The sequence below is a fragment of the Aotus nancymaae genome, unplaced genomic scaffold, assembly GCF_030222135.1.
Source record: "Aotus nancymaae isolate 86718 unplaced genomic scaffold, 86718_ANA_hifiasm-v0.15.2.pri h1tg000072l, whole genome shotgun sequence".
In the NCBI taxonomy this organism is placed as follows: Eukaryota; Metazoa; Chordata; class Mammalia; order Primates; family Aotidae; genus Aotus; species Aotus nancymaae.
The window spans coordinates 1115196-1141454 of NW_026988487.1; the positions used below are offsets into that span (position 1 = coordinate 1115196).

Sequence of the window (26259 nt, forward strand, 5' to 3'; positions counted from 1 at the left end):
CCTCCTGGGACTCTAATCGGGCCAGAGCAGGACTGGGGTCTCTGTCACTGCAGGCAGTGGGGTGGGAGTGGGGGTGAGGCACTAAGAGAGAATGAATGAAATGAGGACCCTGAGTCACCTCACGATGTTCTCCTTTAAGACACAAGAGAAGCCAAACAAGAGATGAAGCCTCTGAACAGAAGGGTAAGGCAACCTGACCAAGATCACACAGCTTCAGAATCAGAGCTGACCCCAGGGGCGAGGGCGGTGGGGAGAAACTGTTGTCCTCCTTCCTCCCTTCCACCCTTGAAACTGATCCTGGGGGTGGAGGTGGGGCACTACACAGACCTGACTTAGGGTGCCGCGTGTCAGGGCCAGCACTCTGTGCCAGACAGGGAGCCAAGGGCCCTGTGGTTTTCTACCAGTTGAAGAGTTTGGATTTTCCTCTAGGCACTGGGAAGCAGTGGATATATTTTAAGCAGACATGAAGTGCCACATTTTCTCTTGAAATACCACCCCGGAGGCCAGCTGCAGTGGCTCATGCCTGTAATCCCAACACTTTGGGAGGCTGAGGTGGGCGGATCAGCTGAGGTCAGGAGTTTGAGACCAGCCTGACCAACATGGAGAAACGCTGTCTCTACTAAAAATATAAAATTAGCTGGGCGTAGTGAGCTGAGATCACACCACTGCACTCCAACCTGGTCAAGAAGAATGAAAATCCATCTCAAAAAAAAAAACAAAAGGAAAGAAAGAAAGAAATACCGCCCTGGAGGCTGCCGCCAACAGTCCAGGCAAGCATCGATGAGGGCTCAGCCTAGCCGGTGCAATGGAGAGAAGGGGCCAGCGCAGAGAGACCCCTGGGGTTGAAGTGACAGGATCAAGCAGAAGGGAAGAGGAACTCGGCTTTCGGCTCAGGCTAGTGGTGGCTGTATTCAGTTCCTCAAGCTGCTGTAACAGTGCACCACATATTGAGTGACTTACAACAACAGGAATGTAATCTGTCATAGCTGAGGCCAGGAGTCTGGAATCAAGGTGTCAGCAGGGTTGGCTCCTCCTTGAGGCTCAGTGGGAGAATCTCTCTCAGCCTTTCTCCAAGCTTCGGGTGGCTGCCAGCAGCCCTGGCACTCTCGGCTTGCAGATGCCTCACTCCCATCTCTGCCTACGTCTCCACGTGGCCAACTCCCGTGTGTCTGTTTCACACGCTTGTCTTCCCTTGCGTACGTCTGTGTGCCCAAATTTCACTCTACTTATAAGGACACCAGCCACTGGAGTAGAGCCACCCGAATCCAATATGACCTCATTTTAACTTGATTATAGCTGCAAAGACACTATTTGCAACTAAGGTCACATGCACATTCCTGAGGGCTAGAAACATTTCTTGGGGGACACAATTCATTTTACCCACGACACTGGCTGTGGGCCTTCCACTGACCTTGAGCACACGTGTTTTTCATTCAATGAATGGTCACAGGCCAAAGTCTGGGACAGTCTTTATTGGAGCTTGGAATGTCATAGCAATTCGCCCTCATCAGAGGCAGACTGTGAGAAAGAGCAGCGATGTGGTGGACCCCCAGCACGGGGAAGGCTGGGCTACATGAAGGAGCCCTGCTCGCCTGCAAGCAGGGCACAGGCGCACACGCACACACTCTCCTACGTGAACTTACACTCACACCTGTGCACTCGCTGCCGGTGGGTCGGAGGCCAGGCACCTCAGGCTGCTCCCCTCCTCATGGAGAGGCCTCCTCCACTCTGGGGGATCCGCTGAGCTGAGACAGGAGGGAACCACTTGAGGATCAGGGACGAAGGAGCTGGAAGCTGCAGGCATTTTGCAGTTAGGGAGAAGGGATCCAGGACAGGAGGGATGGCTAGGGACCAACCAAAAGGAGCTGGAGAAGGCCCTGCAGGGCCAGGGAAGGGGAAGCAGACGCTGGAGATGGGCAAGGGAAGGGGAGGGGAAAGCATCTCCTCTCCTTCACTCACTGCAACCTCACTGCTGGGGACACGCCCTGGACACAGAAAGCCTGGGGAGCATCAAGAGGTCCCCTGTGTCCTAGGAAGGCACTGAAATGGGGAACAGATCCTGGGAGCCGGAGTCTTCCCCAAGTACCCCAAAGGGGACAGGAAGGGAAATGGTGAAGCAGGAAGGGTCTTACATGCTGATTGTCTGGGGCAAGGAGATTGGGGAAGATAGATTCTGCTTCTCACCCCAAACAGTGGGGTGCGGGATGGGCTGAGATGCAGCCCCTCTGGCCAGCAGAGGGGAGAGAGGGCCAGGGCTGCCCCTTTGGTCTCAAGGGCAGTTAAGGGGGGAGCCTGGCCTCACCCATGTGTCCGTGGTAGCGGGTGGAGGCAGGAGTAGCGAGTAACCAGAGCCTCCTGCCCCCGGGGCCAGGGCTACCAGAGCACGGCCCCATCCATGTTCCCGTAGCCTGGCTCGGCCCGCAGCCTCCAGTAGGTATTGTTGGTCACCCACCATTCCTTCCCACTGCTGTCTGTCTGCCGCCTGGTGGGAGAAGGTGGTGGCGGTGAGGGTGAACATCTAGAAGGCAGGGTAGGGCCCTAAGGCACTGCCTCCCATGCCTGCCCCACTCCAAGCAGGGCTCACGGGGAGACCCAGGGCAGAGGGTGAGGCCGAGGCACCTGAAGAAGCGAGCCTGGTGGACGATGTTGTTCTCCTCCATGACTTTGCGCCTGTCCCGCTGCAGCTGCTCGATCCTTCTCTTCTGGGCCTCAGCGGCCTGTATGTTCCCCTCCTCCAGGTACCTGAGGATCCAGATGGAACTCAGTGGAACTGCCCATCTGCAGGGGCCCCCAATCCCAAGGCCCCTGTCCCTGCCCAGCTCTGTCCCCTAGACAAGCCCCATTTCTCTGAGGCCACTAAGTGAAGGAAGGACAAAGCCCCAGCTCTGTGGTCCTCGGAAACTCGTGAGGAAGGAGTGAGCCAGGTGGTTCTAGGCCGGCGCCCATGCGGCACTGACCTCTGGTCTGGCCGGAGCCTCGTGTCAGTGGAAGGCAGTGACCGTTTCAGCTCTGCTGTCAGCTCATTCAGCTCCAGGGCAAACTGGGTGAAGCCGAAGTTTCGCTCATGGTCAGGGGGCATTGAGTCTGGGGGAAGGCAAGGGGCTGGGGCAGGTGAACCAGGCCTGAGCCGCTCCAGCCTCACCCAGCCCTCTGTGACCCCTCTACTTACTGGGTTTCCAGATGCACTGGCCGCCCGGCGTGGGTCCCCGGTACAGCCCCTCGTGCCACTTCCCAAAGAGTCGGTGGAGGACACGGCCGCTCCGACTGAGCACAGCGCCCTGCACCTCATGGACATTGGAACTCCAGTACTTGGCCTGGAACAGGGAAGGCAGGGTTTAGAGAGGTGTCCCCTCCCCCTTAGCCAGGGTGACCTCCAGAGGCCGAGGCTGCCAGGGGTGGATGGGCAGGGTCAGGCTGGCATGTGCACCTTGCAGAAGGTGATCTTGCAGTGGCAGGAGCTGTCCTGCGTGTTTCGGATGAGCACCTCCCCATAGTGCTCGATCCAGCGCTGGCCGCTCAGAACGTTGTGAATGCAGGACGTCACCTTGTTCCACTCAAAGTGGTCCCCAAACCTGAGAAAGACAAGGTATGGAAGGGCAGCTGGCCGGCCCCGAGACCAAGTGAGTCAGGAGCCTCCTGTCTTGCTGGAGCACGTCACATGGGTGTGACAGGAACCCTGGGGTCCTGGCTCAGTTCTGCAGTGAAGGATGACTTCTATTCACAAGGCAGAGCAGCCTTGACAGAACGTGGTCAATGAACACGTCTCCACTCATCTAGAAAGCCCCTGAGTACCTAAGCAATGGGGTTGAAAACACACAAAGTGTCCTGCCCTTGGGCGCCAGGGACCCTGGGTACATTCACATCCATTATCCTGCTTAATCCTCACCCCTCAGGTATTACTTCTTATTGTCATGCCACAGGCAAGCAGGCTCAAGGCTCTGAGGTATCAAGTCTTTTTGCCGCTTGCATCACTATTTTTTTTTTTTTGAGACAAAGTCTTGCTCTGGGAGTCTCGCTGTGTTGCCCAGGCAGGCAGGAGTGCAGTGCAGTGGTGCAATCTCAGCTCGCCGCTACCTCCACCTCCCAGGTTGAAGCAATTCTCCTGCCTTCGCCTCCCCAGTAGCTGAGACTGCAGGCTGGCACCACCACTAATTAGGCTGGCTAATGTGCATCACTATCGAATGGCAGAACTCCCGGCTTCCAACTCCAAAATCCAGGATTGCTCCCACAACACCCAAACCACTCTCAATACCCTTTTTCTTTCTGGCTTGTCCCCTGCCTATAAAATTAGCTAGATGAGAGTTTTTCAAATTTTCTTGGCGACCCATGAGTCCTGAGATCAATTTAGGTTTCTGTGTGCGTGTATGTGTACGCATTGGCTTGAAGTCTCAAAGGCAGATCTGACTGTGAGTCATGGTCCAAAAAGTGTGAAAGCCGCTGAGTCAGATGACCTCAACGGGCCCTTCCAGCTCTACTATGTTCTAAGGCTTTTCATCTTTCTCTATTGCCAACCACTGTAAATATAGGTGCAAAACCTACAGACACTCACCCCACTGCAAGCAGCTGCAGGCCAGACCTTCCTATCCCGTCCTTATCCTGTCCCTAAGGCCACGCCCCCTCCAGCCTGAAGGACCACCTGTGGCTGGGCCCGGCTGCTGAGAGCCTGAGAATCCTACCTGGGCAGGCTGACGTTGACTGTCCCCACAGGCACAATCTCCAGGGATTTGCCCCAGAACTTGTTCTTCCACTTCATGTCTGGCATTGAGTTGGGGAGGGAGAGAGAACAACGGAGCTAAGGCCAGAGAGCACTCCCCTGGCCCAGGGCCACCCCGCCCTGCTCTCCACTCCTCACCTTGCCAGAAGGTGAAGTTCTCAGACTCCGCATGGCAGGCCGAGATAGGGGGGTGGTGGGAGACCTTGGTACGCAAAGAAGTTCTCTTGAGGCTGCCCCCAGCACCATCAGGGCACCCCAAAGCCCCTACTCCCACCCCCAGTTCCCCTGAGTACCACAAGACCAGTTAGTTCCAGGTGTTTTACCCCTATCACCCTTGGCCACCTCCCAAATCCATCATCCTCTCTTACTCCCATGAGGCTCCTGTGTTCTCCCTTCTCCCTCCCTCTTTCTCGGGAGCTCCCCTGGCTGGCCCTGTCTATGGCACCCTCCAGAACCCCTGCTCAAGCCTGAAAAGCTCCCTGCGACATTGACAGGTGGGGCCTCCACCCCATGCGCTACCTGAAACCTAGCCCTCACTGACTGCCCTCTTCTACACCATCTCCCCCACCCACCCCAAAGCTGCTGATCATCACCCTGCAACCTCCACCACATACCCTTGGAAACACTTGTCCTTGTCCCCACTTGGAAAGGTTCCACGTCTGGAGCCTTCAACTCTGACATCCCACAGCCTGCCTGCCTGCCTCGCCTCTCTCCATTCCCTGTCGCCCACAGCTCCAGACAAGACGCCCAGGTCCCCGACTGCACTGCTCTCCCACAGTCTGTCAGCCCCATAATGCCCCTCACAGCTCTCTCACCTGATACCCTCAATTACCTCCCCCACTTGCCAGAAATGCCAGCTCCAGCCTCCTCTGTGCACCCCTAACTCTGACTCTGCTGCCAAAACACAGACACGACCCACATCCACACTAAGAAACTGCTAATTTTATAGTGTTCTGTATCTGGGCCCGGACACCCCCGCCAACCCCCCTCTGGGGACCTAGACACAGGCCAAGCCCTTCAAACCTCATTTGCCTCCCACAGTACGCAGGAGAACCGAGGTGGGTCAGGGAGGGGTTCCTTCTGCTCAGCCTGCTCCCCGCGATGCCCCCCAGGCTCCCGCCTCCTCTTCATCCTTCTGCACCTCAGAATAAAGGTCTTTCCCTCTTTATTTCTCTTTCTCTCTGAATATAAAGATTTTCTGTTTCTTCCACCTTAAAAAATAGCGAACCTTTCTTTTCTAGACACACACATCTTTGTTCACATATGCGTAAAACATTTCTGGGAGGAATCCCAAAAGCTGGTAGCAGTAGTCCCTTCAGAGTGTGGGGATGAGACGGAGGCTTATTTTTTGTTGTACGCACGAGTGTACTGTGTGAATCTGCACCATGTTTTCAAAAACACTTCAAATCCAAACAAACAAACACACAAACTGCCTTGACCTTTATTCCCCACCAGCTGCCATCTTCTCTCTCCCCTGTCCCGCATGGTAAAATTTTTTTGAAAAGAGTCTGCATTTTTCTCTATTTTTTTCATAACCTACACTCTACACCCACTGTAATCCAGTCTCTGTCCCCACCCTGTCTTGGAAACCTTCCTCATGCAGGAAGCCAGTGGTACCCACCAGGTCCCAGGGACCTATGTTCCTTCCCCTTCGGGGCTCCCCAGCACTCCTGCCTGCCCTCCTCCCTAGACACAGTGGGCAGTCCTCCTGTGACGTCCTCCTCCCTCTAAGCTGGCCACTCCTCGACCTGTTAGCGCCACCTGGTGCTCTAGGAGGAGCTCCAGGCCAGCGACTCCGGAGCCTCCTGGACATCTCAGGTGGAAGTCAAGCCACTTAGACGGTGGGCGCCCACACACACACTCCCCACCTCGCTAACTGGCGCCGCCATGCACTCACTGAATCCCCCAGACCAAGCCACCCAGACTTCTCCCTCTCGCTGACAACTTCCCCATCTCCTACACATGAGAGTACCCTGCTGAGCACCAGGCCCTGTCAGGGGCAGTGCATAAACAGCTCTTGAACTAAACACACCGCAGCCTAAGTGCAGGGCTGAATCAGCTCTACGGAGATGACAAGATGGACCCCGTCGGCCTACGCCAACCAGACACACGCCACCCAAGTGTGATTTGCACACTGCGACTCTGAGCACCCATTCCAGCCTCAAAGCCTCCATTGTGCCAATGCCTACAGGATTTTAAAACGCTCATACAAAAGCCCAAAGCCTCCTTCCCTTCACTGGCAGGGCTCCTCAGGGTCTGGCCCACCTTGTCTTCCAGCCCCATCTCTATCCTTCCCAAGCCTGCTCCATGCATTCCTCTACACCATTTGGAAGGAACATCCCATTCTCCCCAGCCCCTGGACTCCCAGCTCTCCCCAATTCATCCTCCAGTTCATCTGAGCCCAAGATTGGCCCCTAGAGCATGAGCCCCAGGCGGAACTCCTGGGATCCCATGGCTGGACTCAGAACATGGGCCAGGAGCACCGCAGAGCCCGGCACAGAGCCGACTGCCCACGCTCTTCTCCCAGACCCTGGTCCCTCTGCCCCAGCTCTGGTCCCAAAGTCCAGGTCCCTTCTGGCCCCAGCTACCCAAGGCCAGCCCTCTGCTCCTGAGGCCACACCTGCTCACTGATGAAGCGGAAGCCTCGGTCAGGCCGTTCACACTCGTAGGTCTCCCCCAGGACGGGGTTGAAGGGCTTGCAGCCAGCTCGGTGGTATGTGGAGGAATAGGCTGAGACAGCAAAGGCTGCGACGTACACCTGTGGAGGGCAAGGCAGGTGCAGGGCACTGAGGATGGGGCCGCCACCCCCAGCAAGCAAGGTACGGGATCTCAGGGTAGAACTTCAGCAGCAAGAAACAGCCCAGCCAGGATTTTCTGGGAGAAAGAGCTCCGGGGAGGAGGACGGAGAGAAGGTACCATGCGCTCGCAGGGGTCGGCGACGCGGCTGGCCTGGTCCAGGAGGCTGCTGTACTCCAGCTCCTCGCAGAGCCGCTGCAGCGTGTTGAGTGGCTCATTGAGCTGCACAGGCATGGACACCTTGGACAGGTCTTTGCCGATGTTATTGCGCAGAATGTTCCACAGGCTCACGTCAGCCCCAGGCCCACTGGCTGCAGGCAGGCAGCGACGGCGGGGTGGCCCCATGGGTCTCCCTGGAACACACCCCCCTGGGGCCCGCCCTGCCACGTCACTCTCCATCTGGGCACCAGTCACCCCGGACACAGCAGGCCCACAGCCTACTCCATGGCCGAGCTGCCTCCAAGCCCATGGGACACTCGTAGGTGTCCTCGCCCCCCAGCCCTTGTCTTGACTCACAGCAGGGCAGGGCGACTGGGCTCTAACTGCTGACGAGGTCCCAGGACTGAGCTGGCCGGCAGGGTTGGGAGCCACGCAAAGGTGTGGACGGTTCCCACTGCCAGAAACTCTGCAGCCCAGGAGCCCCTCCCAACTCCTCACCCTTGTCTTTTGTCCTCTTTCTAAACACAGAAACAGATGTCAGAGTGCAGATTATCCAGCCCATCTTATAGATGAGGAAATAGGCTCTGAGAAGTAAAATGACAGGTCCAGAGCCACACTGCAAACAGCAGCAAAGTGGGATCTCTCGCCTCCCTCTGAGCATGCTGCTATGGAGGCCAGCCCCAAGGCCTAAGCCTGGCCCACCCCACAGAGCTGCTCCTGGAACATTTTCTGGTTCATGACCTGGCCTTCCTCAGCTCCTGGGGTCAGCATCCAAAGCTACTAGACTGTCAGTCACCATGAAAGATGGCCTTTGCATGGGCCCAGGCTATGGACAAACCCTGTTTTTCCACCCGCCTCCCACCCCTCCCTGCCTGCCGACCCAGCTGGCACCTTTCTGACAGCGCTCAGCTCCCCTGAGATCCAGCACCTCCTCAGACAGGCTGGTGGTGATTTCACTGGTGCACGACTCCTCCTCCTCTGAGCCCTGGGCCAGGACAGATGACAGGCCGGGCAGACTGGGCCTTCCCCTGGGCAGCTGGGCAGTGCCCAGGGCCTGGCAAGAATCTGCCCAGCTAGCCCTTTGGTGGGAAGGGGAAGAGAATGTACTGGGGGGGCTCTGAGGCCTAGGACATTGCCCCGGGAGGCCTGGCATCACATCACAGAGCATGCCCAGCCACCTCGGGAAGGGGAAGGCCTGGCGCTGCAGCTAGTGGAACACTGAGTCTTGGCGGGACACAGAGAGAAGGGAAAGTGGGGACTGCTGAGATTCAGGGTCTGAGAAGAGGGGATCAAGGGAGCGCTAAAGCTGAGACAGAGGCATGAAGATGACTGGGGTTGTGACAGAGGCAGTAGCTTCAGGAGAACCCAGTGGGGATGAACACGTCAAACTCCTCTAGAAGAGTCCTCAGCAGAGACTTCTGAGCAGGACCACACAACCCAACACATCTGGACATATTCCAGAGACAGCAGCTGAGGTGAGAAGGGGCTGAGGACTCCATGGCCTCTAGTCTTTGTGGACCCCACCCTTCTGTTCCCAAGGTCCCCCCCACCGCCAGCTTCCCTCCTTCCTCACCTCATTCTCAGAAGAGCTGGCGGAGAGGAGGACCTCACAGGCATCGAAGAACTCCGTGTGGGAATCAGCAAGGGACAGGATGCTGCTCTGTGACAGCTGGGGGGTGAGCTCGCGCCCCTTCATGTACAGAGCTTCTTGCTGTGGAAGCAGCCAGATGGAGGTCAGGCCCGGGGCCGAGCCGGGGGATCAGGCAGGGCACCCCTTGCCTGACAGTTCCCTTGAGAGGGAGGCATAAACAGACACTTTTGCTGTCTGAGTCAGACACTGAACAGAAGAGGCAGCGGGGAGCAAGCGGGACACGAAGGCGTAGTGGAACGAGCCCCAGCCTGGGAGTGAGGGGTGCAGGCTCCAGGATAACTGCTTACACTGCCTGCCACTGACCCTGAGCTCCACTCCAAGCCCTTTGTGTGCACTAACCCACTCAACCCTGACACCCACCCTGTGAGGGAGATGCAATTATCACCCCCACTTTGCAGACTGGGACACTGAGGCTCAGGATCACAAAGCCGGCAGACAGTGGAGCCAGATTTGAACCCACGGAACACAGCCTCCAAGTCCGTGCTCAGAGCCTGAGTCCCAGTTCAGTCAGTCTACAATGGCAGGAGCCGGAGCCCATCCATTAGATCCTTTGAGCCTCAGCTTTCTCATCTTGAGGGTGAGAATCACTGCACCACAGGACTTGGAATTAAAAGTAAAAGCACCCTGCACATTGATTGCTACACAATGATCGAGATGGGACTGCCGCCGACCTTACGGGAAAGACAATGGAGCCAGGATTTGTGGGCTCTCTTTGGGACTAAAAACCAACCATGCCCACTGCCCTGGGCCTTTGCTTCCTCTGGGAGAGAAGGCACAGGAGAATGGGCCCCCACAACCCACCCTGGCTCCGCACCTCCTCAGGGTTGAGGGAGCTGAAAGAGTCTGCTGTGGTGTCGGAGGAGGTGGACAGTGAGTGGAGGCGCCTCTGGCCAGTGGGGACCTCGGAGACCTGTAGGGGGAGGGTAAGGGACATGGTGCCAAGAGGATGAGGTCCTCCCCACCTTGCTGCCTCATCTCTGTAGAGACTCCCTCTGCCAACTCCCTACCCTGACCCAGATCTGCAATCGGACCCAAGGCTGGCAGTCCTCAGCTTCAAGCCCTATCCCCCAACCAGCTGCCCTGTCCCCCAGGCCTCACCCCCATCCTTGACAACTCTGAGCCCTGGTGCATGTCCCTTAGTCGGTCCCGTTCAGTGGTGAGGGCGGCCAGGACGCTGCTGAGGGAGCTGTGCACTGTGGGGGCGGGGCAGACCGTCAGAGTCCCGCTCCCTCCTGCCCACCCCCAATCAGCCCCTCCCAGCATCACTTACCCTTCTGAGCCAGGGCCCAGAAGCTGCGCTGAAGGTGGGCGTAGTCTGTGGGTGGCAGCCCACGGGTGCCTGAGGAGTCCCGAGATTCCAAGTAGCGAGACAGGTTGGGAACAGAGCCATGGAGACGACCAACCTGTAGGTGAAGGGGAAGGGCTGATGGGGCCGGCCGCCTCAGAGCATCCTGCCCCAGCTACGAGAGGTCCACGCCCCACCTCACCCGTCCAATGGTGTCATCCTTGGCAAAGCTCTGGGTGCACCACATGCGGCTGGTCCGTTTCCCCTTCTTGGGTCTTTCGGTTGTCACTGAGGCCTGGCAAGTCAAGGTGGGGGCAATTTTACTCACAGGGTGCAGAAAAGGAGCAGTAGCCATCACAGCCTGGGAGAGGCAGATGGCCTCCTGAACCATGGAGGTGGGCGCAGATCACCCAGCACAGAGAGTATGGCCACCCAGGCAAGGTGACAGGGACAACTGACATCCCAGTGGAAGATGACAGCCACCCTGGCAGAGGCATGGGCATGGAGGAAGGAGCAGAAACAACCTAGACATGGTTTGGACGTGGGGCAGGGGTAGGAAGGAAACCAGGCGATGCGTGGCTCTCCAGGAAACTGCAGCAATGTGGGAGGAAGGGGACCCATCCTGGGGAAGTGATGGGATCAGGGGCCCTGGGCAGGACCCTGTGTGTCCCCCTGGATCTTACCTGGTGTGTGGGGATAACAGGGGCTGAAGGGATTCGGTGCAGGGACTCCAGGCTCTGGAGGAGCCTATGTAGTTCCTGGAGCTTCCCCTGACACTCAGAGAGCTCTGGGGGGAGAAAGAACAAGGACATCACTTTCTTTCTTTTTTTTTTTCTTTTGAGATGGAGTTTCACTCTTGTTGCCCAGGCTGGAGTGGAATGGTGTTATCTCAGCTCACTGCAACCTCCGCCTCCCAGGTTTAAGCAATTCTCTTACCTCAGCCTCCCAGCCTCCCAAGTAGCTGGGATTACAGGTGTGAGCCACCACAATCAGCTAATTTTTAACTTTTTTTAAAATTTTTTTTTTTTGAGATGGAGTCTTGCACTGTTGCCCAGGCTGTAGTGCAATGGTGTGATCTCAATTCACTGAAACCTCTGCCTCGTGGGCTCATGTGATTCTCCTGCCTCAGCCTCCCCAGTAGCTGGGATTACAGGCATACACTGCAACACCCAGCTAATTTTTTTTTTTTTTTTTTTTTTGGTATTTTTAGTAGAGACAGGGTTTCACTATGTTGGCCAGGTTGGTCTTGAACTCCTGACCTCATGATCTGCCTGCCTTGGTCTCCAAAAGTGCTAGGATTACAGGTATGAGTCACCGCACCTGGGCTTGTATTTTTAGTAGAGACAGGGTTTCATCATGTTGGTCAGGCTGGTCTCGAACTCCTGACCTCAGGTGATCCACCTGCCTCAGTTTCCCAAAGTGGTGGGATTACAGGCGTTAGCCACTGAGCTCAGCCTCAAGGACATGTCTCTCCCAACACTGACTTCATGGAGATCCTGACACTGCTCCTGTTCCCTGCTCAAGAGCTCAGGTCCCTACCCCTGTTAGTGTGGTGTCCCCTGATTTCCTGGGAGGGCCTGAAACCCAATTTCTACTCTGTCTCTAGACCATGCCTCACCTCTGCTGCCTTTGCACAAGCTGGGGTGCGCTCACCCTTTCTCTCTACTTGGTTTACATTTTTCCCTCCAGGCCAACCTCACAGCTCCCTACTGCAGGAACCGGATTCTAGAGCACACCCCTTCCCTGGCACTACTCCTCAGGCCCCTGCTCTGTGTGGGCATTCAGTATCTGCTTTGTCACAACTCCTGTCCCTGCATCCACATCATCTATGTGCCCAGACAGACTCTTACTCCTCTGTAAGACTGGGACTCCCCAGGACAGGGCCCAAGTAGACTGGATCTCCTTGTATCAGAGGCTGCCTCATTATACTGGGGCTCACTGAGATGGGGATGGGGGTAGCATTTTCCCCTCCTGCTAATGCTAACTCGACCTGCCAGCTCTGGCCCTGCCCTTGGGGGTGCTGTGCCAAGGGCCCCTCACCATGAGAGCAGCGGTCTAGGCCATCACTGTCCCTCAGCCAGGAAGACACCTTCTCTCTCGGTCCAAGCCCAGGTAGGGCTGAGGCACTAGCTGCTGTTGGAAGCTGGGCACCAGGAACCTGTGGGGTGAGCCCAGGGTCAGGAGGGAGGGTGCCTACCTCCCTGGGTCTCACAGTCCCCCACAGCCCCTGCCCCTGCATTGCCATGTTACCTGCTCCCACCCCAGAGTCCACCTTACCTTCCGGTGAGTGGTACTGGGTAGTGTGCTACGGGGCATGTCCAGGCGGTGGGCCAGGCGGTGGGCACGCAGCTGGGCCACCCAGCTCTGGAATAGGTCCTGGGATTTGATCTGCAGAAGTGATGGAGGCGGGGAGGGCTATCTGAAGGGAGGGACCACTTTGCAAGAACAAGAAGTCAGGGCTCTGGTCCCCAGGCAAGCAGGGTCTCTTCCTACGGAGCCCAGTTTGTGCAAAGCTCACTTGCAGGGAGACAGAGTGTAAGGTGCCCACGTGTCTGAGCCCTTAGCTCTATGCCTGTCCATGCAACAACCAAGAAGTGTAGGTTTGCCCTTGGCTGTTTTTACTGGTTGGAAACTTACTTCTTGTCAAACTCAGAGACAGACCCTGAGCTCCACAAACCCTCAGTCCCTGCCCCTGTGTGTTCCAGTGCCTTTGCCAGGCTGGGGGCCAACACACGCCCTGCCTCCCAGGGATATCACCTTGAGGTGGTAGATGTTATCTTCAGTGTCAAGGTCAATGCGTTGGGCCTTTTTGTTGATGGACATGACCGACAGCCGGACATCAATGGAGCCATGAAGCTTCCCCTTGGTGATCTGGGGAGGAAGCATTGGTCGGGGGACAGGGAACCTGTTTTAGGCTCCCAGAGCCTTAGAGCTACCATCTCCCTCAAGCCATTCTAGGCTCAAGAGCCAGGTGGCAGTTTCATTCTCATGTCTAAGTCACACTATCAGTAGAGACTTGTCAGTCATCCTCCCATGTACAGAACACTCCCCTATGTCAAGTCACATCTTGAGATCTAAGAAGTCACAGATCGGGCCAGGCATGATGGGTCATGCCTGTAATCTCAGCACTTTGGGAGGCCAAGGTGGGTGGATCACCTGAGGTCGGGAGTTCAAGACCAGCCTGACCAACATGGAGAAACCCCATCTTTACTAAAAATACAAAATTAGGCCAGGCGTGGTGGCTCACACCTGTAATCTCAGCACTTTGGGAGGCCAAGGCAGGTAGATCACCTTCGAGACCAGCCTGACCAACATGGAGAAACCCTGTCTCTACTAAAAATACAAAATTAGCTGGGCGTGGTGGCCCATGCCTGTAATCCCAGCTACTCGGGAGGCTGGGGCAGGAGAATCACTTGAACCTGGGACCTGGAGGTTGCAGTGAGCTGAGGTCATGCCACTGCACTCCAGCCTGGGCAACAAGAGCGAAACTCTGTCTCAGAAAAAAAAAATTACAAAATACAAACTTAGAAATTAGCCAGGCATGGTGGTGCATGCCTGTAATCCCAGCTACTCAGGAGGCTGAGGCAGGAGAATCACTTGAACCTGGGAGGGGGAGGTTGCAGTGAGCTGAGATTGCACCATTGCACTCCAGCCTGGGCAACAAAAACAAAACTCCATCTCAAAAAAAAAAAAAAAAAGTCACAGATCAAGAAAAATGATTCCCACCCTCAGGGATCTGCAGGGTTGTGGAAGGTAACACCCTCTGGGAGAGATCCTGGGTGCCCAGACCTTCAGTTCCTTGTTCCCAGACTGAGAATGGGACCAGGATGAGGGTGGTAAAGCCCCTCTTGGGCACTTATTCTGCCCTGTCCAGAGAGCCTTGTGTGTATGACCTCCCTTAGCATGCCAGCTCTGCCTCTGGGGGATGGTACTCTCCGACTAGAGAGGAGGAAGCTACAGCCCAGGGATGTAACTTGCCCAAGATCACACATCCATTGAGTGGTGGACCTGGGATTCGGATCCTGCTCCGGTAGATTCCAGATACCCCGTGCCTGCCCGGGGCATGCTAGGGCCACACTCCTCCCACAACCCCGAGCCACCACCCAGACTCACATCTTGCCGGGTTGTTGCGTAGTGAAGAATCCCGTCCTCGAGCACAAAGTATCTCTTTGATGTTGCCCAGGAGTGACAGGACCGGGAGGCCGAGAGGAAGGACATGAGGGAGAACCACACAGATCGGCTTTTCTTTCCCTTCTCATGATGCAAACACCATTGCACTGCCCGGCAGCTGCCCCCATTCCCACCTGCCACCACATCTGGCCCCTCCCTCTGCCTGCCCACCCTACCTTGTGCCAGCCCTTCAGAGGCCACTTCCTCTTCTTGAGCAGGTGGCCCTCCTGCCTCTCAGGCATGACACCCTCTGTCCCCAGCCTGCCCTGAGGCTCCTCCACCACCTCCCACAGCTCAGAGGCCTGCAGTCCGGGACAGAGGGAGGAGAGCACTGGTGAGGCGTCAGCCTCAGCCCCTCCCGGCCTGGTTCAAGCTTGGCCCACCCACCGCAGCTTTCCCACTCTCTGACCTGCTGAGCACTGCTGGGCTTTGAGGACTGAACGCTCTCAGGCAGGAAGGGAGGGTCCCTCTCTTGGAAGTCCATGGAGAAGGGAGAGGCCACTCCCTGCTGAGGACGAAGAGCAGGGAGCAGGGTGGAAGGGGAAGGATGTCACCTGGTCCTGACGGGGTCCTTGAAGCAAGAGAAAGACCCTCTTAGTGCAGACCTGCTATCACCTTCCCCACCTCCAACCCCTCCCGCACCCTCTGAGATAAGGGCTCTCAACACACCCTCTGCTCACCTGCCACGCCTCTCCCAACTCTGCCCCTCTGCCCCAACCCCACCCATTTTCACCCGATATGGATATTGCCCTGAGAGGTGAACTAGCACAAAGCAGACGGGCAGGTGCCCAGGGAAACAAGACATATGCCCAGCCCCGCCTTGGGCACATACTCTGGGGCTCCAGGAAACATTCAGGGCTTTCTTTGGAGGCTTCCCTGGGAGTGCTCAGAGGTGAAGCAAGGGAGTGACAGAAGAGGCTCCAAGAAGAGACAGAGAGATTCAGAGACTGGACAAGTGAGACCTCCTGAATCCAGCTGCCTCGCCCTCAGTACCCCTCCACCCTGCCACCATGGCTCAGAGGCTTCTCTCCCACAATCCCCTTGCAGAAAATGCCCCAGCCTCCCACCGATTGGTCTCCATATTCTTTAGTGTTTGGAGAAACTGAGGCCTGAGATAGCCCCCGCCTTTCCCATGTCTCCTCCCACCAAACATGCCCCTAGGATGCCCTCTTTGGACCCTCAGTGCCCTCTAAAGCCTCACCATCCCGTCTACCATCCCAGTCCTTGGGGCTCTGAGAAGTGCCACCCACCCCGAGAGGGCAGGACACTGGGCTAACGGAGACACTGCACAAGAGAAGAGGGTGCCCAGGACATTCCCAGGTCTGCACAGGTCCTGCAGCAGTGCCCACAGGCGCCCTTGGCACTGGCCCTGGCTATCCTGGCTCCTCCGGGAGATCAATAATGCATGAGGCTCTGCGTGTGTGAGATGGGGGAGGGGACTGAGGGGCGAGGCTGGCTGAGGTGGGGGAAGCAACCCAGATCTTCTAATGGAGCTAGCAAGCACCGGAGGAACTTAAGCCAAGAGGGGACAGGGATGTGGTAGGAACAAGTGCCCAGGAGGTCAGGGCAGAGGGACCCTTGCTGCAAGAGGCTGACCTGGGAGGAAACTCCTGCATTCAACCATTGAAAGTTCCCAAACTCTTCCGGTGTTCAGGTGTCTCTGCGCCCTTCTCCCGGCCCTGTGGAGATCCTGGCCCCTCACTGCTTGCGGGTGGAGGGGGAGGCTCTATCAGCAGGAAGGTGAGGGGTCTAGACGAGCCTGGTGGGTGCCCCTCTCCACCTCCATTCCCACCATCTCGGAAGCAGACCCACCAGCTTCAGGTGGGAGGAAGCTCTTCTCCGGGAATGTCAGCTGCTGCCACGCAGCCCCCTTACCCCAAGGTCCATGGACGCCAGTGTTCCTTGGCCCTCACGCCGCTCTGCCTCTGAGTCACCGGCTCCGAGTCACCGGCTCCCTCCTCACGGAGCTGAGCAGTGGCAGCAGTTGCTGCAGGAACCAGGAAGGAAGGAGATGTCGGAGCCTCCCCTCTAGCCGGATCTCCCCACCTCCCTCTCCCCTGTCCCCTCCTCCTGCCAAGCTCCGGGCAGCCGCTCAGCTCTGCCCCCCTGCTCCCCGGAGGACTCAGGGCTAAGCAGACTGCCCTAGCATGGTTGTGGCTTAGGAGTGGGGGCACAGTCCCCACTGGGCATAGTTCCAGATAGATCAGAGGGCTGGGAAACTGCTGGCTGTATGCCAATGGTAGTAAAGGATTTATTGAGACTAGCATGGCAGTGACCCTGTTAATGCCCAAGGCCAATTCCTAACTAACCCTCCCACCCCCATCTCTCATTTTACATCTGAAAATAGACTGCAAAATTTGGAGCCAGCAGAAGTATCAGGTTGACAGTGGAGGGACAGATGCCCCCTCCGGGACCATAAGAGAGTGCCAAGAGCAGAGTCAGCAGGGCCAGTCAAGTCAGGAGAGGGACAGCCAGTAGTCCCCACACTGAGGCCTTTCACTGGGGGTGATTTCCCACCAGGTCAGGCCCCATGGGGATCTGAAAATGCCTGTGCGTTCGATGACACCCCACAGCCTGCAGTGTCTGATCAGGAGCAGGACTGGGGCAGTCACAGCTGCTGTTAAAAGGGCTGCAATGCTGGTCCCCTCACTTCCCTTTGCCCTTCTGCTGGAGTACTGTGCCCAGCTGCTCAATTCTAATGAAAAATCAGCTATTAACAAGATCTAAAATTCATTCAAATGAACGTGGCACAGACCTACAGCTTTAACTGCAGCAAAGTGTTCTGGAAAGAAGTAGGTGGGGCCTCAGGTGAAGGATGAGATTCAAGTTTCTTCTCCGACCCCAAAAGTGACATAGGCCACTTATCCCCTCCACTTCATCCTCACTGGGCTTGGTTTACATTTCAGGGTGTCACATATCTCTCGGGGACGCCCACTGACTTGGCTCTATTCAGAGCCTCAGCACTGCTCCAGTCACCCCAGGAGGAAGGCGTTGTTAGCACCTGGCAGGGTTCTGGGAGGGACAAAGCTGCTAAGGAGCACTGGGCAGCACTGGCCAGACAAGCTCTGGCATCTAGGAGCCTCAAGGGCCTTTTAAGCCACTTCCCAGTGATTGAACATCCCTGGGCTTACAGCACAGGGAGAGGCACTGTGGGAAGCTCGTCCTGGCCCAGGCCACAAAACAGCTGCTGCAGATCATCCCTGCCAGACAGTGCCTGTCCAAGACTAAGGAAGCGGTGGCATTGCTTCAAGTCCAAGAAGGAATGTTGAATAGCCACCGTCCCCAGGTCACTCCTGCATCCACCCAGAATGTGCTCCAATCGAGGACAACGGTGCACTTCGAGTTAAGCATCCTATCTCCCTTTTTAGGAACTTCTGGTTCACCAAGACTTGCATGAGGCCTCCTACTCTAGAGCCCTCAGAATTGAGAGAATCCTAGTTTCGCCCAGCCCTTTTGTTCAGAACCACCAGACTTGCTAGCTAGTGGGCACAGCTGTCAGCTGCCTTTAACAGGGCAAGCATGCACGGGATGCCACTGTGGCAACAGGTACAGGGGAAGAGGATTTTCCTAGGAAGGGAAGTAAGAGTGAGGGAAGTCAGAGGACAGAGAAGCCCCTGAGAATAAGTCTATAGGGAGGACAACTGTGGAAACCATGAAACAGGAAGTAGAATGCATTTCATTTGAGCATAAAGCGGTGCTTCCAAACTTTCCACAGCACGGCACACCGCAAGGATGGAGAACTAACATCCAAGCACACCAGGATGGAAGACGGGACTCACTTCTGGGTAACCTGATGAGGAAGTTCCAGTGTAGAAATTCAGGATGCAGTCTTCAGAGCAGAGAGGGCCTGGTTCAAGTTCCTGTTCTGCCACTTACTAAATGCATGACCTTGTGTAAGCTATTTAATTTATCTGTTCCTTCTCTGTGAAAATGGGTACCATGTGGTCAGTTCAGGAACTAATACATATACAGTGTTCAGCACGGAGCCTGGCACACAGCAGGCTCTCAGCAGGTGCCATCCTCAGCACGACTGCTTGATTGAGCTACTATGGCAGTGACAGGTTGTGATCCAAGAGGGTGGGCTCAGGAGCCCATGCAGCAAGGGGCAGTGACCAAGGAGGCAGGGGGTAACAGCCTTCTCTTTTCAGCATCTCTGCCTTGGACCTGGAGAATGGAGACTTTGCTCCTATCAGGTCCCAAGTTGGGAAAACTAAGGACAAAGCCAGTGACGGACAGCCTCCACTTGAAATGGAATCCTCTGCATCTCAGAGTGGCCTATACTTGACAATATCATTGTTAGCGAAACCCAAGTGACAAATGCACTCCCTCACCCCAAGTTCTTCCACATCTCCCATGGAGGACAGCACAGCCAATAGAGCAGAGTATATTTATGGGCAGGGCTGGCTAAACAGGCTGGCTACGAGTCCGGAACACGGTCAGGAGGATCTGGCTTCCCATTGGCCGACACAACAGAATCCTCACGTTGCTGTCTGATGTACTGGTCCAACAGGGTGGTCAGCTGGAGGGGCTGGTGCTGGAGCAGGGAGTGGGTCTGGGCCGTGATGCAGGTGAGGCCTCCTACAAGCTCCCCCTGCACCAGGGGCAAGCTGGGGAGCTTGGAGTAGTTGATAAAGCCCTCCCTGCTGAGGATGGTGTCATCGATGCAGCCACCTGGAAGAAAACAGGATCAATTGGGTTCCTTGCAGATGCCTTTCTTCTCTGAAACAACATTCTGACTCTAGGAACTTGCTTTCCATTGCCCTTGTCAAAATCCTGCCTTCCCCAGGACCTGGGTTCCACCATGGCCCATGCCACTCCCACTCTCTTGGGATCGATCGCTACTTCCTCACTCTTCCCTCAGAAAACTCTTAATGTATCCACCTGGCCCCGACTCCCATTAGTGTTTCCTAAACTTCCCTGTAAATAAGAATTAGGCGGCCAGGTGCAGTGGCTCATGCCTGTAATCCCAGCACTTTGGGAGGCCGAGGTAGGTCGATCACCTGAGGTAAGGAGTTCGAGACAAGCCTGGCCAACATGGTAAACACCACCTCTACTAAAAACACAAGAATTAGCCAGGAATGGTGGCAGGCGCGTGTAATCCCAGCTACTCAGAAGGCTGAGGCAGGAGAATCCCTTGAATCCGGGAGGAAGGGGTTGCAGTGAGCCGAGATCGTGCCCTTGTACTCCAGCCTGGGTGGCAGGAATGAAACTCCATCTCAAAAAAGAAAAAAAAAAGAATCAGGCTGGGTGCAGTGGCTAACACCTATAATTCCAACACTTCTGGAGGCCAAGGAAGGAGAATTGCTTGAGCCTAGCAGTTCAAGACCAGCCTGGGTAACATGGTGAAACCCCACCTCCACAAAAAATACAAAAATTAGCCAGGCATAGTGGTATGTGCCTATAGTCCTAGCTACTCAGGAAGTTAAGGTGGGAGGATGGATTAAGCCAAGGAGGTCCAGGCTGTTGTGAGCCATGACTGGTCCACTGCACTCTAGCATGGGCAATGACAGTGAGACCCTGAATCATGGAATGGAAGTAAGTAATGGGAGCTATTGTTTAACGGGTGTAGTTTCAATTTTAGAAGATGAAACGTTCTAGAGATGGATGGTGGTGAGGTTGTATAGCACTATGAAAGTACTTAACACTGAACCGTACACTTATAATGGTTAAGATGGTAAATTTTATGTTATGTGTATTTTACAATTAAAAAGTTGAAAAAATATCATGGAGTGTGGAGGGGGTGTTAAAATCACAGATTTGCCAGGTGCAGTGGCTCACGCCTATAATCCCAGCACTTTGGGAGGCTGAGGCAGGAGGATCACCTGATGTCAGGAGTTCAAAATCAGCCTGGCCAACATGGTGAAACCCCATCTCTACTAAAAGTACAAAAAAAATTCGCTGGGCATAGTGGCAGGCACCTGTAATCTCAGCTACTAGGAGGCTGAGGCAAGAGAACTGCTTGAACCCAGGAGACAGAGATTGCAGTGAACCCAGATTGCGCCACTGCACTCCATTCTGGGTGACAAAGTGAGACTCTCAAAAAAAAAAAAATAATAATAATCAGATTCTTATTCCGTCCCCTCCCTACAGAGCTCTATGAAATCTTGATTTCCAGGAGACACATACACTATTCTCTATCCCTTAAGTCAGCATCAGAGGAGTCTGGGAAACACTGGTCACTTGCCCTCAGCACTCTTGACTTGGGCTACTTGTTTTAAATATCATCATCTGTGTGGGTTTCAGCATCTGCTACCCCACTGTTAGACTCAATGTATCTGAATTTTCTCCCCCTGTTCCATGTCTGCCTTCCCTAGTCTTCCCTCCAGTGCAGAAGTGACCTGGGGTAGTGAGACAACACAAATGTCTGAATGACAGCCCTCAATAAACGTGCTGTTGACTCAGGCCCCATCCATGAAAGGATGTTCTCTCCAAGAATGTCCACAGTTTTACTAAGACAAGCCTAGCAGATGGCAGTAGGCTGCTGCAGCACCTGCCCCTCTTCACCCCACCCCTAACTGGCAGGGTTGCTTGCTCACCTAGCAGCGGCAGGAATGGCACAGTCCTTAAGATCCGTACCATCTCCTTGACCTTGGGCTCTTCACTGACCAGGAGCATGTTGTGCCCCACAAAAAGGGGCAGCAGATTTTGGTACTTGGAATCCTCCAGGAAAGGCCTCAGGACCTGGGACAGCATTAAAAAATGGCTTATCAGGGACAAGTGCGAGGAAGAGCCACCATGTGGGTCATGGGCCACATTAGGCTGAGGGTACAATTCAAGGGTGGCTCACAGAGGGGAGGAGTAAGAAGTATCATCACTGGGGAACAGATGGTGAGGTCTGAGTCTGGTGGGGATTGGGGGAACATAGGCAACCCATGCCAAGCGGCCCACTCCCTACCTGGTTGGGGTAGACCTTCACTAGGATCTTGTGTTTCCGCAGTCGGTGTCGCATAAGCAGCTTGTCCTCTGCGCTCAGAGCCACATTCTGGCAGACAGCTATCATTCGGTTGTCCTGGAAAACTGCTGCTATCTCCCGGCGGAGAAGCCTGATGAGGCCTGTCTCCTGAAGTTAGAAAGCAACGCCCAAGGGTTTATCAGCTGTCACTTCTCCTGGCAACCTTGCTCCCTCTGTGGTAGGTTCTAGGGCTTCCAGTGATCCCCAAATGTGCAAAACATCAGGGAACAAGTAGGATAATTGGGCCCCTGACTCTCAGAGACATGTAACATCTCCCCCAACTCCTCTAGCCTTTCACTTTCATTAGATATTCGCAATCTTTAGCAGTCTTTTCCAAACCTGAGAATGCTCACTTCCACTCCCCCGAAAACAGGTCTGCAGTCTGCCCCAGTCAACAGTGCTTGACAATAATATTGTCAAAATTACTTCAATTATCAAACTGACACTATACTCATGTTGAATTATTTTACCAATCATAAATATAACTGTTGTGCAGTGTTAGTTTAAAATTGAGACATTTGGCTGGGCACAGTGGCTCATGCCTGTAATCTCAGCACTTTGGGAGGCCGAGGCGGGTGGATTGCCTGAGGCCAGGAGTTCGAGACCAGCCTGGCCAACATAGTGAAACCCTGTACCTACTAAAAATACAAAAAATTAGCTGGGCATGGTAGTACGCATCTGTAATCCCAGTTACTCAGGAGCCTAAGGCAGGAGAATTGCTTAAACCCAGAAGGCAGAGATTGCGGTGAGCCGAGAACGTGCCACTGCATATCAGCTTGGGTGATAAAATGAGACACTGTCTCACACAAAAAAAAAAAAGATAGGAGAGATACTCTCCCCAACCGCACCTGCTAGGGTAGCTCTCACATCCACATTTTTGAAGACAAGAAGGAAATTCAGGAGGCCCGTCCAATCCAGAGCCCAAAAGCCAATATAGAATCAAGTGCAGATTTCATCTTAAAGTATCTGGATCAGGCAAAGTGAAATACACGTGAGTGACAATGACTGAGAGTCGTACCTCACTATGGCCAGAGACAAGATTACTTTCATCCACCATCCCACCACCAAGTGACATGTACCCAAACTCCTCCTTACTTCCTGTGGGGGGCTGGGAGGAGATGGCAGGCATGTTGGGTTGACGGCTGGTTTCGGGGGGATATATTCAGTCACAGCCATCAGCTTCTGTCGCTGAAAGTGCATCACACGACGGTGGCGGGTAACAGCCTTGGAGCCATAGCGGACAGTCTGGAGGGTAGGCAGCCGACCTGGGAGGGTATATAGCAGTATCCTTAGATGCAACCTCTTGGAGGCCCTAGTTTATCCTAGATAGAGAAAAAACACTCCCTAGCAAAGAAAACCACAGCTCACAGAGCTAGACTCAGCGCACAGTGGGACAAGGAATTGTCTGCCAAAAATTCTGAATTTCCAAAGCTTCTCTTCTCTCAGTAAGTGACCTGTGGTCAATTACTTAATACCTTGAGGCTCCCATTTCTCCAGCTTTTCTTTTTTTTCTCACCAGGCTGGAGTGCAGTGGCGCGATCTCAGCTCACTGTAACCTCTGCCTCCTGGGTTCAAGCGATTCTTCTGTCTCAGCCTCCCAAGTAGCTGGGATTATAGGCACGTGCCACCATGACCAGCTAATTTTTTGTATTTTTAGTAGAGACGGGATTTCTCCATGTTGACCAGGCTGGTCTCAAACCCCAGACCTCAAGGGATCTGCCCACCTCGGCCTCCCAAAGCGCTGGGATTACAGGTGTGAGCCACTGCATCCAGCCTCCAGCTCTTCTTAATGTGCAGAAATGCAAGAAAAAAATGAGAACAAAGGAGAAAATATTTTGAACACATTAAGAAAAGAGGTGGCCGGGGACAGTGGCTGATGCCTGTAATCACAAGACTTTGGGAGGCCGAGGCGGGTGAGATCACTTGAGGTCAGGAGTTTGAGACCAGCCTGGCCAACATGGTGAAACCCCATCTCTATTAAAGATACAAAAATTAGCCGGGTATAATGGCGTGTGTCTGTAATCCAAGCTACTCGGGAGGCTGAGGCAGGAGAATCGCTTGAACCTGAGAGGTGGAGGTTGCAGTGAGCCAAAATTGCACCACTGCACTCCAGCCTGGTCAACAGAGTAAGACTCTATCTCGAAAAAAAAAAAAAAAAAAAAGTGGAGGGGAGGAGGATAGGATTGAATACACTTTTTCTTAAAATGCTCAAATAGTAAATATTTTAAGTTTGGGGCCCATGTAATCCTTCTCTAATACCCAACTCTACCAAAAGCAGCCACAGACAGTATGTAAACAGACAGCAGAAGCTATGTACCAATAAAACTTTATAAAACAGTGACTGGCCCTGCCATAATATGCCAACCCCTGGTCTAATCTAGTGGCTCTCAAGATATGCCCCACCTCCAACCCAACCAGAAACATCAGCATCATTTAAGAACTGGTTATAAGTAGAAATTTTGCTGGGTGTGGTGGCTCACGCCTATAATCCCAGCACTTTGGAAGGCTGAGGTGGGCAGCTCACTTGAGGTCAGGAATTCAAGACCAACTTGGCAAAACCCCATCTCTACTAGAGTACAGAAATTAGCCAGGCATGGTGGCGCACACCTGTAATCTCAACTACTTGTGTGGCTGAGCCATGAGAATCGCTAGAACCCAAGAGGCAGAGGTTGCAGTGAGCCGAGATTGTGCCACTGCACTCCAGCCTGGGTGACAGAGCAAGACTCTCAAAAAAAGAAAAAAAGAAAAAAAAGAAATATAAATTCTCAGGCCCTGACTAGACCTACTGAATCAGCAACTCTCGGGTGGAGCCTAACTCTAGGGTGGAGCCTAAAAATAGTGTGTTGTTTGTTTGTTTTGTTTTGTAGAGACTAGGTTTCACTGTCACCAAGGCTGGTCACAAATGGTGTCTTAACAAGCCCTCCTGGTGATGCTGACGCATGCTAAGGTTTGAAAACCACTGCTCTAACTACTACTGTGACATCCTCTCCTATGAGTTGAAGAAGAGAAAAAAAGTTACACCATCCTCACAGCTCAGACAAGTTTCTCTTTCCTCCTCTCTTCCTATTTACAGGCAATGCTACCCAGCACCCCACAGTAAACGAGGCACTTAAAAGCCCTGAGCCAAAGTGACCCCTTCATCCTCGACACAAGGCTAAGACTAGAACTTCCCACTTTCAGCCATTCCCAAGGCTGAGATGTGACCTCAGAAAATGGTCCAGATAGAAGGCAGCTCTAGCAATCAGAGGGTATGGATATTTGCTGGAGTAAGACGTCTTATTGCCAGCAGCTACAAAACCTAACTGTTAAGACTGTAGGCCGGCTTTGAAATCAAATGAAGCTGGATTTTTTTTTTTTTTTTTTTTTTTTTGAGTCACAGTCTCACTCTGTCACCCAGGCTGGAGTGCAGTGGTGCGATCTCGGCTTACTGCAACCTCTGTCTCCCAGTTGTAAGCGATTCTCATGCCTCAGCCTCCCGAGTAGCTGGGACTACAGGTGTGCGCCACCACACCCGGCTCATTTTTGTATTTTGAGCAGAGGTGGGGTTTCACCATGTTGGCCAGGCTGGTCTCAAACTCCTGACCTCAGGTGATCTGCCCGCCTCAGCCTCCCAAAGTGCTGGGATTACAGGAGTGAGCCATTGTGCCCAGCCAAAACTGGATTTTAATCTCTCTTCCGCCACTTAATAGCTGTGACCTTGGCCACCCAACTGGTCTGAACTCCAGTTGCTACGTCTGTAAAGAGAAGATGGGAATGTCTTTCTCACAGCGTGCTTTAGATTTAAATGATTTAAAAGATTTAAATGAGCGAACACATATAAAAACAGTTATCACAGTGCCTGGCCTATATTAAGTGTTCAAATCTATTCATTAAACAAATATTTATTGCACACCTACTAACATCAAGCACCTCCATCTTAATGTCTCAGCCTAAATGTCACCTGCTGGCTATGCTGAATGAACACGGTTCTGCCCTTAAGGAGTTTAACAGAGGAAACAAGCAACTAAACGAATGCAAAATTAGATTGCGACGCGGCTAAGGAGTCAAGGGAAGACTTGAGAAGGTGACACTTAGGCTGAGACATTAAGATGGAGGCATAATGCAAAGGTCTGGGCGAGGAGTGGTCCAAGCAAAAGAAACGCTGGAGACTAGCAACAGCTGGACGTTGTTGCTGTTATTACCAGAGTCTGGAGCACAAGGAACTGGACGGGGTAAGGAGGCCAGCGATTTAGCTGAGGTCAGAGATTATGGGAAGAATCAGTAGTAGAGGAGGGCAGATGAGGTCTAGAGAGCGCCGGCAAGACACGCCGTGAGGACCTGAGTCACTCCTTACCCGCCTGGGGCAGGAGACCCCCTCGCAGCATCCCAGCCACGGCCGCAGCCATATCCACCGGAAGAATGGACGGAAGCCGAGCGGAGACGGAAAGAGCTAAGGATTGTGGGGTAGCGAACCCTGGGGCCGGAAGCAGTGGGCTTACTCGCCGGCTACGTTTGTAGCACGCATGCGCTGAGCCCGGCCAACTGAGCATGCG

The 26259-nt window shown here is 54.2% G+C and overlaps 2 protein-coding genes across 12 annotated transcripts; both read right to left on the bottom strand.

Moving 5' to 3' along the window:
* Positions 1–1452: 1452 nt before the first annotated feature.
* Positions 1453–19165, bottom strand: OSBPL7 (oxysterol binding protein like 7). 8 transcript variants are annotated; one of them, XM_012451882.2, is made up of 26 exons: positions 18555–18644; positions 16651–16762; positions 16372–16476; positions 15608–15693; positions 15185–15346; positions 14952–15077; positions 14719–14772; positions 13363–13476; positions 12883–12993; positions 12646–12763; positions 11289–11392; positions 10808–10900; positions 10591–10723; positions 10419–10513; positions 10135–10230; positions 9243–9380; positions 8561–8654; positions 7631–7878; positions 7335–7472; positions 4853–4916; positions 4677–4755; positions 3428–3572; positions 3170–3314; positions 2958–3102; positions 2620–2742; positions 1453–2482 (listed from the first exon to the last, which is right to left on the bottom strand). In XM_012451882.2, the coding sequence occupies exons 5-26, from the start codon at positions 15257–15259 to the stop codon at positions 2374–2376; spliced, it is 2547 nt and encodes an 848-aa protein (XP_012307305.2). In that variant the 5' UTR covers positions 15260–15346; positions 15608–15693; positions 16372–16476; positions 16651–16762; positions 18555–18644; the 3' UTR covers positions 1453–2373. The 8 variants fall into 8 exon arrangements, 5 of the variants coding, with proteins under 5 accessions (XP_012307305.2, XP_012307306.2, XP_012307304.2 ...); XR_001107416.2 differs by lacking the exons at positions 15608–15693; positions 16372–16476 and having other exon boundaries at positions 1453–1745; positions 2303–2482; XR_001107415.2 differs by lacking the exons at positions 15608–15693; positions 16372–16476 and having other exon boundaries at positions 1453–1794; positions 2303–2482.
* Positions 19149–26141, bottom strand: MRPL10 (mitochondrial ribosomal protein L10). 4 transcript variants are annotated; one of them, XR_010339106.1, is made up of 6 exons: positions 26061–26126; positions 22823–22992; positions 21671–21835; positions 21312–21456; positions 19776–19990; positions 19370–19446 (listed from the first exon to the last, which is right to left on the bottom strand). XR_010339106.1 is itself a non-coding variant. In XM_012451892.2 (5 exons), exons 1-5 carry the CDS (start codon positions 26110–26112, stop codon positions 19193–19195), a joined length of 786 nt encoding a protein of 261 aa, XP_012307315.1. In that variant the 5' UTR covers positions 26113–26141; the 3' UTR covers positions 19149–19192. The 4 variants fall into 4 exon arrangements, 3 of the variants coding, with proteins under 3 accessions (XP_012307315.1, XP_064223560.1, XP_064223558.1); XM_012451892.2 differs by lacking the exon at positions 19776–19990 and having other exon boundaries at positions 19149–19446; positions 26061–26141; XM_064367490.1 differs by lacking the exon at positions 19776–19990 and having other exon boundaries at positions 19149–19446; positions 25909–26141.
* Positions 26142–26259: the final 118 nt, after the last annotated feature.

Coding starts and splice junctions, on each gene's coding strand:
- OSBPL7 (XM_012451881.2), bottom strand. CDS start 15,259: ATGGACTTCCAAGAGAGGGACCCTCCCTTCCTGCCTGAGAGCGTTCAG. Junction 12,764..12,882: donor CCAGTACCACTCACCGGAAG/GTAAGGTGGACT, acceptor CTCACCCCACAG/GTTCCTGGTGCCCAGCTTCC. Junction 3,315..3,427: donor GCAAGATCACCTTCTGCAAG/GTGCACATGCCA, acceptor TCCCTGTTCCAG/GCCAAGTACTGGAGTTCCAA.
- MRPL10 (XM_012451892.2), bottom strand. CDS start 26,112: ATGGCTGCGGCCGTGGCTGGGATGCTGCGAGGGGGTCTCCTGCCCCAG. Junction 22,993..26,060: donor GGGTCTCCTGCCCCAGGCGG/GTAAGGAGTGAC, acceptor ATACCCTCCCAG/GTCGGCTGCCTACCCTCCAG. Junction 19,447..21,311: donor GCCATTCCTGCCGCTGCTAG/GTGAGCAAGCAA, acceptor GTTTTCTTCCAG/GTGGCTGCATCGATGACACC.